Source organism: Melanotaenia boesemani, chromosome 14 (genome assembly GCF_017639745.1).
Source record: "Melanotaenia boesemani isolate fMelBoe1 chromosome 14, fMelBoe1.pri, whole genome shotgun sequence".
In the NCBI taxonomy this organism is placed as follows: Eukaryota; Metazoa; Chordata; class Actinopteri; order Atheriniformes; family Melanotaeniidae; genus Melanotaenia; species Melanotaenia boesemani.
The window spans coordinates 30,081,919-30,089,730 of record NC_055695.1 but is presented as its reverse complement, the minus strand read 5'-3'; the positions used below and the strand labels follow the sequence as shown (position 1 = coordinate 30,089,730).

The following is a 7,812-nucleotide window of genomic DNA, read 5'->3' as shown; positions in this document are numbered from 1 at the left end:
CTCCAGAGTCACTCTGTATGTCTTTTACTAGAATGAAGTACAGTAAAACAAAGAACAAATGAGGTAAAGATTAGTTGCTCCATCTAATAACAACAATAATAGCAACAAGCAATACTGGAGCTCAGTAATAATGATGATAAGTGTGACCGCATAAAAATTGTGGTTCCAGTATACCAGAGACACTGACCTGAAATAGGACAAGAGCTGGTGCATTAATGAGGGCTGCATAACAATAACAAGGAAGTTCTGCTTTTGTGTAACTAACTAGTACATGCAGGTGGTGAAGAGACATGCAGCTCACATTAATACACCAAAGATTTGCATCATAAATTTAAGTATTTGTTTATTTATCACAAGCCCTGTGGTCATTGCTGTATTCCATATCTGATGTTTTCCTAATTTTTAAGTCTGATTTTATGGTGTTGAAACAGACGGATGCTGAGCAGCAAACCAGGCTTCCTCACAAATGTAGAAGCAGAGTAGGGGAGGGTTGCAGACAGGACTGCAAGCGGTGGAATAAAAAAGCATTTTTAAGCATCCTTTAATACTAAAACCAGTGTTTTATATCAAATAATTTTAGCCACAATTTTGTTATTGTTAGTAAATGAGTACTGATTAGTTTTCAGGAGTTAAATCAATGCTTTAGAAAACTGATCTTTCACATGTAGGTTGATTTAAGATTGATAGTTTTGAGACAATTTCTGTCTTCAGTCTACAAATGCACCATAAATATGGCCTAACAAATGTCATTAATGCTGATATACCTTGTCAAAATTTCATCTAACATTCTGCACCACACACTGTTTACATGTCTGTTTATTAGCTTTTAGTCTCCTTCACTGCCTTGTTAAGCTACTTCTGTTCATGACTGGAATGGTATGAAACCAGCTGCACAGGGTGAACTGCATCGCCCCTTGTGCTTATGTATAAGTACACATGACTGGAGCCTGCTAACTGAAACATTGATACTACTGTATTAACAGCAGTCTGTGTGGGGCTTCTTCAAGTAAATATCTTTATAAATTATGTAGAAGGTCAGTACTAGGATGACTCTGTGTTCCAATGAAGGTCTGGTGAGATCGGCTGCGTCTGGGGTGATTCTAATCTGATGCAACTTTGGGTATTTGCCATGCATGTGTGCTATCATAAAGAGAGAATAGTTTTATTTATGAGTTGGACTGAAAGTAAACTTTTGCATCCATGCACAGTGGTTTAGAGAGTAACTTTCTCCAATCACGTCTCCTATCAAGCCCTCAGCGCCTGTCCTGTCAGGAGCACCTGGCCAAACCCTTCCTGCATTCACGATTGCACACGCGATGCCAAAGCAATGTTTTTACAGACGGGTTACCAGACGCGCAACAGACAAAGTAGACATCCAAACAAAGGTGGGGGGATCCATACCAATTAGGAGTTGGCAGTAGATTAACAGGGTAGTGATGTCAAAGCCTCTTCACAGTCCTGCACAGATAGTGGCTTCATTCAAGTCTACAGAATACAATTTGCATATCGATGTTACATACAAGAAAAAGGGCCGATGTGTCTGAACCACAGCTGTGAAGACCACATATGAAAGAAATATTATGCCCCTCAGCCAGAGGGTCCTTTCTCCACATCTGTCTGATGGCTATGTGACTGATTATTTTGGGCATTCCAATTCAAGATGCCCCCAGGAGGCAGGAGAGCAACAAGGGCCTCTGTTTCTACCAGGCACCCCGCCACCCCCCTTCCAGAGCTTGTTTTTTTTTCCAGTGTTCCTATAGGGCATGGGGCCCACTTTAGAATTTAACAGAGCATCTATAAAAGATTATCTCTGAGACTTTAGTCATAAACCTCACAATTAACCACACAGTCCATCTTCTATCTATCAGTGGGAGGGTGGGAGTTCATGGTAAAGCACTCGGTACACCACCAGGCCTGGTTTCCATGGAGTCATACCCAACAACTCATTGCGACTGAGGCATGCCATTCTTCTTCCCGCTGGTAAAATGCGCCACTTATTCTGACTCAAGCTATTGTGGAGCGCACAAGTGGCTCTCTGAAGAGAAGGGGATGGAGAAAGAATGGGTGGGGTCAGGGTTCAAACGAAAGGCTCCCAACGGGACTCCCTCTCTGTTATCAAATTTGTTGAGAGACAAAAAGAGCTACAGTCTCATTCCTGGGGACATCTTGAGGGAGAGAAGAGGGGTTATAGGACGACATTCTTTGTGTCCGAGCAGCAGTTTCTGCACAGAGCGGCAGATAATCTCCTGGTCTTCACTCTGGTCCACATACGACTCCCTGCTCTGCATTGACTGCTGTCCACTTTGCCTGCAAGCTGCAAAACTTTTCCTCTCAGGAATTCTGGTAAGTCTTCTTTGTGTCTGTTTTCTGTGCATGTGATACCTTAACTAGCAAAACAGTGTTTCATGCATGTGTCAAGTAGCACAGACCAAAATTACAGTGATAAATGTATTCATTTTGATCATGTACACCCTATAAAAATAATAATTTTTGCTATTTTTATAAGAAATGGCAATCTATCATCTTTTTCAAGGTTAGATGGCTGATTATCATTTAATCCACTTACCATAATTTCACATTTATTTAGTCCAGTTAACAACAGCAGACTGTGCATGTTACAGCTGTCACAGATTTGTAGAGGATCACTGCCAGGATGCTCTGTCTCCCCTTTGCCTGCACAAATCAGCTTAACCAGATCACTGTGATGAAGGGAAAATTCAGGATCGTCTCTCTCCAGGATTATCCCTCAGAGAGACACATTTCTGGAGGCTTTTCCATTCAGCTGTTCCGCTCCTGGTTTGTTATCCCTGCTGGGGCTGCATCCCTTTTCTTTACGGAGAATAAAGGCTCAGAGTTGTAACCTTGGCTGAGACATTTGGTTGTATTTCTCGCATCGCTCACTCTAAAGAGCAATACTGCTACATCTGGCTGACTCCTAATGCAGCAATGGTGAGATGATAAAAAAGGGATTAAGCCCCATCTGACAAAGACATTCCTTGTTTTTTGTGCAGTTTTTTAATTGTGTTTCACTGTTTGCTGAGTTTTTTACATGATAGATTTTAGAACTTCACCACAGCTGAAGGAATCTGATCTGTGGGATGACAGGTTCATCAGTTACATATGTCATAATATTGTTGTTGGATCTACCTCAAATGCCATTGTGAAAGTTAAAAAGAAGCCTTGCCTTAGGTTTATTCAAATTAGACTTTGCAGGTCACACCCCAGTGATGCAGTGTTCTTGGAACAGCAACAGAAAAAAAGAGCTGATGAATAAAGGAAAAGAAGAATGGACAGATTTAATTAGTTAAACATCTACAACAGAGTGGGTGGTCATTTTTTTCTCTAAATAGTTGGAAACAATGAGCAAAATGAAAGAAACAATAGGAGACATATTGGTCAGTTTCCTTCCCAAACCTAACCTTTACACCACGGATGTCCAATTCTGGTCATTGAGGGCCAAAGTCCTGCAGGTTTTAGATGTTTCTCCGCTTCAAAACATCTGATGCAAATCAATAAATCATTTACAGGCATGTGCAGAACTTCACAAGCTGTTTGGGAGATCCATTTAGCTTTTAGGTGTGTTGGAGCAGGGAAATACCATAAACCTGCAGGAGATAAAAAATCAGAATGATACAGCCAGGCTTTATGGCTACATTTGTTTACAAATAAATACAAACAGTACAAAAAAGAAAAAAAAAAAAAAGAAAAAAGACAAAGACTGCAATAAAAGCAATCAATCAATCAATCAATCAATCAATCAATGGATAAAAAGATATGCAATCTTTAAAGAAGGCCAAATTTGGTTTGTAGCAAATTTGCAACAATAGGGGTAAATCATCAGTGAAGAAATGAAGCTAACCATGAATTTGAATTTAAAGTTGAGCTGTGTTAAAGCAGGGTGAAAGACAGGAATATTTGATAATTATTTAACGGTCATGGTGTAAAAGTGTGAGATTAAAGACAGCAGCCTTATTATCAGCATGTTACTGTTTCATAAAAGCAGTGACACAGTAATAACATTAATAACAATTAAGTTGATTTTTAATTAACAACTTTATTGAAACACGCTTTTGTACAAGATATAATAGTACAGATATGGAAAAGTTTAGTTTAGTATAAAAACAGGTTTTGCCTGATGAAGATGTAACTCTGGCCACCTTTCTTTTGGTCAGAAAAAACTTCACCCCTGTCAGATGTGTTTTTTTTTTTTTTTTTTTTTTTTTATTATTGTTTTTATTTACATTTTCCCATGAAAATGCCAAAAATAACAAAGAGCTCCTCTCAGCATTTTACTTTTCCACCTGTATTGGTGGTCTTTAGTGATTTTGGGAAGTTTCATGATCTGTAAGTCTCCACCTTAAAATTATTTGTTCCAACAATGAAAAGTTTATATATATATATATATATATATATATATATATAGAGAGAGAGAGAGAGAGAGAGAGAGAGAGAGAAAGAGAGTATATGTGGCAGCTTTTAGATTACATTACATTTGGTTAAACACCAGCCACTTATGACCAGAAAGTTATTTTGTATTTAAACATCCTCTTTTTCTTTGTCTCGCCTCCCCTTTCATCATCAATATTCTCCTCTACCTCCTTTCTTATCTTGTGACCAGCCTCGCTCTTTCCACTCTCCAACCACCACATTATTTGTATCTCCTTCTACACGTCACTTTCTTTAAACTTTCTCCTCATTAAGCTGCACTTTGTTCAATCAGTAGCTCGTAAATGACACCATGCACACAAAAGTAAGCACTCACCCAATGGATACATCATTGAATAGCATCCATAGGAAATATAGTGATGGCACTGCTAGCACAAAGAACCAAAATTATTTCCTTCTTTCATCACCTGCTGAACTGGATAGTAATTTTTCATTTCACCCTTCAGATGATATTTTAACCCATATTTGGCAGGTTGCGGGTGCTTATCAGTAACAATTAAATGGAGCTGATTTGGAAGCAGCCTGATGATCCAGTCACATCTCTGCTGACATTTTGTGAGACATCCACAGTCACCACTAATCTCTTATAACCTCTGAACCCTGAGCAGTCCACTGTAAATACATTAACATAGATGCTTCATGTGAGTGAATGAACACCTTCAAAGATGTGACTTTACTGTTTGATTCTGTAGAAGTGTTTGTCTTTGCTTCCTGTCTTGGATTCTTACTCACCTGCACTGTGTCAGCTCACTAAATGTATCTGTATTTTTTATTCTAATAAACTCTATGTTAAATAGTGTCACATACAGAATATAACAGCTCTGTATATGATAGTTAAAGATTAATATGATATTGTATGCTCATTAGGGTTTGTCTTTCAGTCCGGATCAATTTGTTGTTTCAAACCATATGTTATGCCGCAAAGAGAAGGGTGAAGTGTTAATGACTTGCTCTGACTTCCTGGACTTTGTAGATGAAATCTATTGGTCAGAATGAAGCAATTACATGCTTTCAGAACATTGGTACATTAACCAGGGACACTGACATCCATTGTTACCTTGTGAGACTGGCACAGTGACAAACACTCTCCCTGCCTGTTGTCTGCTTTGTATGTGCGGACGGGGTGGGCTAACATGGTTTCCTGTCACTGAGGTGGTTTGCTTTCAGAATACTAACAATGACAATTTTTTGTTTTATCAAACGTTATTGACTGAAATACAGGTCAGAAATCAGGCCTTTCAACAGGCAGTGATTATCTGTTTTATCTGTATTGCAAACATCCACAAAAGAAAAACATCTAATTAAACCTCAAACTTTCTTTCATAATGAATTCTTATCAATTTGTATCCTCAGGTATCAAAATGGAGTCTGCTACAATGGAGCTGCCTCTGCAATCAAATCAGTCATCAGAGAGCTGTGTGGCAGTAGAAACGACAGTAGAGAACCAGCTATTTGGATGGTTCTACATTGGGGTTTTCTTTCTGGCTCTGAGTGGTAACAGTTTGGCTCTCTGGATCTTCTCTCGCCAGCGTGGGGTTTCCTCTCCTGCTAACGTCTTCCTGATTCATCTGGCTGTGGCAGACCTGTCATATGTGATCATCCTCCCACTCAGGGCTACTTACCACTTCACTGGAGGCCACTGGCCCCTCGGTGAGGTTCCCTGCCGGGTGGTGGGGTTTTTGTTTTATGTCAATATGTATGCCAGCCTGTACTTTCTTGCCTGTGTGGCTGCAGATCGCTACCTGGCAGTCGTTCATGCTGTAAAGTCACTGAAGGTTCGTCAGGGTCGCTATGCACACATCATCAGCTTCTCCTTATGGGTCCTGGTTACTGTCTCCATGGCGCCACTGCTTATCACCCATCAGACTAGACAGGTGGACAATACAACAGTATGCTTGCAGCTGTACCGTGAAAAGGCCTCACGTAATGCACTGATCTCCCTGGCTGTGGCCTTCACACCACCTTTCCTTGCCACCTTGTCCTGTTACCTACTCATCATCCACAGCCTGCATCGAGGTTCTAGGTTAGAGCCTGCCCTCAAGCTGAGGGCTTTGCGTACCATCGGTGTGGTCATGCTTATTTACGTGGTCTGTTTTCTGCCTTATCATATGAGTAGGGCCACCTTCATCCTTGGTTACAACCACCCTGATGTTTCCTGCCAGACACGCAGAGCCCTGAGCATGGCCAACCGCCTCACCTCATCCCTCACCTGTCTGAACGGTGCTATGGACCCATTGGTCTATCTATTTGGGGCAGAAAAATTCCGCAGCTCACTGAGGCGATTGTTTTGTAAAGATACAGGAGGGATGTCTGCAGCCACCAGTGGAGACTTGAAAGGAACACATGAGAGCTCTGTGAGTGCCAAGTCTGAGCTCTGAGAAAAATAGATTTTAATAGGATCTAAAAAAAATTGTGCAATCTGAATATCTGTCCAATGAAACCAACTTTGTTTTGACTTTTCATGGTCTTTTGCCTTGCCTATAATTGAGAGAAGGTGATCAAGGCCTAGTTTTTGTATGCATCACACACCACACCACATCAATGAACTCCCAGAGACGTTATGTCAATTCTGAGAGAAACAGAGGATGTCAGGACTATAAGACACCACAGACAAAAATTGGATCCATGTGTTGTGTATATCTACTCTCGGAGGACTTAATGGGTTAATTTTTAGAGCATACATCACAAGTTATTTTACTTTATATGACTTTGCGTTATAAACAATTTAAAATAGGTTGACGTAGCCATCATCCCATCAACTGGTGGGTTGTGGACTACTGTAATGAAGTTATGTGAAATTTGACATGTAGTTGAAGTTATCTGGACTTGTTAAACTAGTTCTGATGATGATTTTCAAGCAAAAGGAATGCTAACTTAACAGCTAATGTTAGCAGGCTGACTAAGTTGGATAGCTAAGATAAGGCTAACTGCATTAATTGGGATGCCACCCTTCTGTGGTCACAGACTTAGGAGAAAAACACACCAATTTTGGGGGAATCTATCACAAAGACAGCAAATTACTTTAAAAATACATAAATTTTTCTAAAGGGACTACTGATAAACTGAACAGAGGGCTAACTAAGCTGGAACCAGTCTAGCAAAACTCAGTATGGTGGTTTGACCAAAGTCTGCAAATTTATTAAGTAAAAGAGCCTCGAGGCAGATTTTAATGTAGGATGACATGAGTCTGAGTAAAGGTGAATGTGGGCTTCTACTGTTTTTTAAATGGTTATCAGCTTATGCAATTGCTAGCTAGCTAGCTGGCGGCTAAATTTGATTGCTAGTTAGTTCATGCTAACTGCGTTAATTGGGATGCCATCTTTTTGTGGTCAAAGACTTAAGAAAAAAACCACAAACTTTTGGGGA

General features: G+C 40.1%; 1 protein-coding gene across 1 annotated transcript; it reads left to right on the top strand.

The window, feature by feature from the left end:
- The first annotated feature begins 2,214 nt into the window (after positions 1-2,214).
- On the top strand, positions 2,215-7,770 carry gpr17 (G protein-coupled receptor 17). The gene is made up of 2 exons (XM_042006888.1): positions 2,215-2,343; positions 5,800-7,770. The coding sequence occupies exon 2, from the start codon at positions 5,808-5,810 to the stop codon at positions 6,822-6,824; it is 1,017 nt and encodes a 338-aa protein (XP_041862822.1). The 5' UTR covers positions 2,215-2,343; positions 5,800-5,807; the 3' UTR covers positions 6,825-7,770.
- The last annotated feature ends 42 nt before the right edge of the window (positions 7,771-7,812 follow it).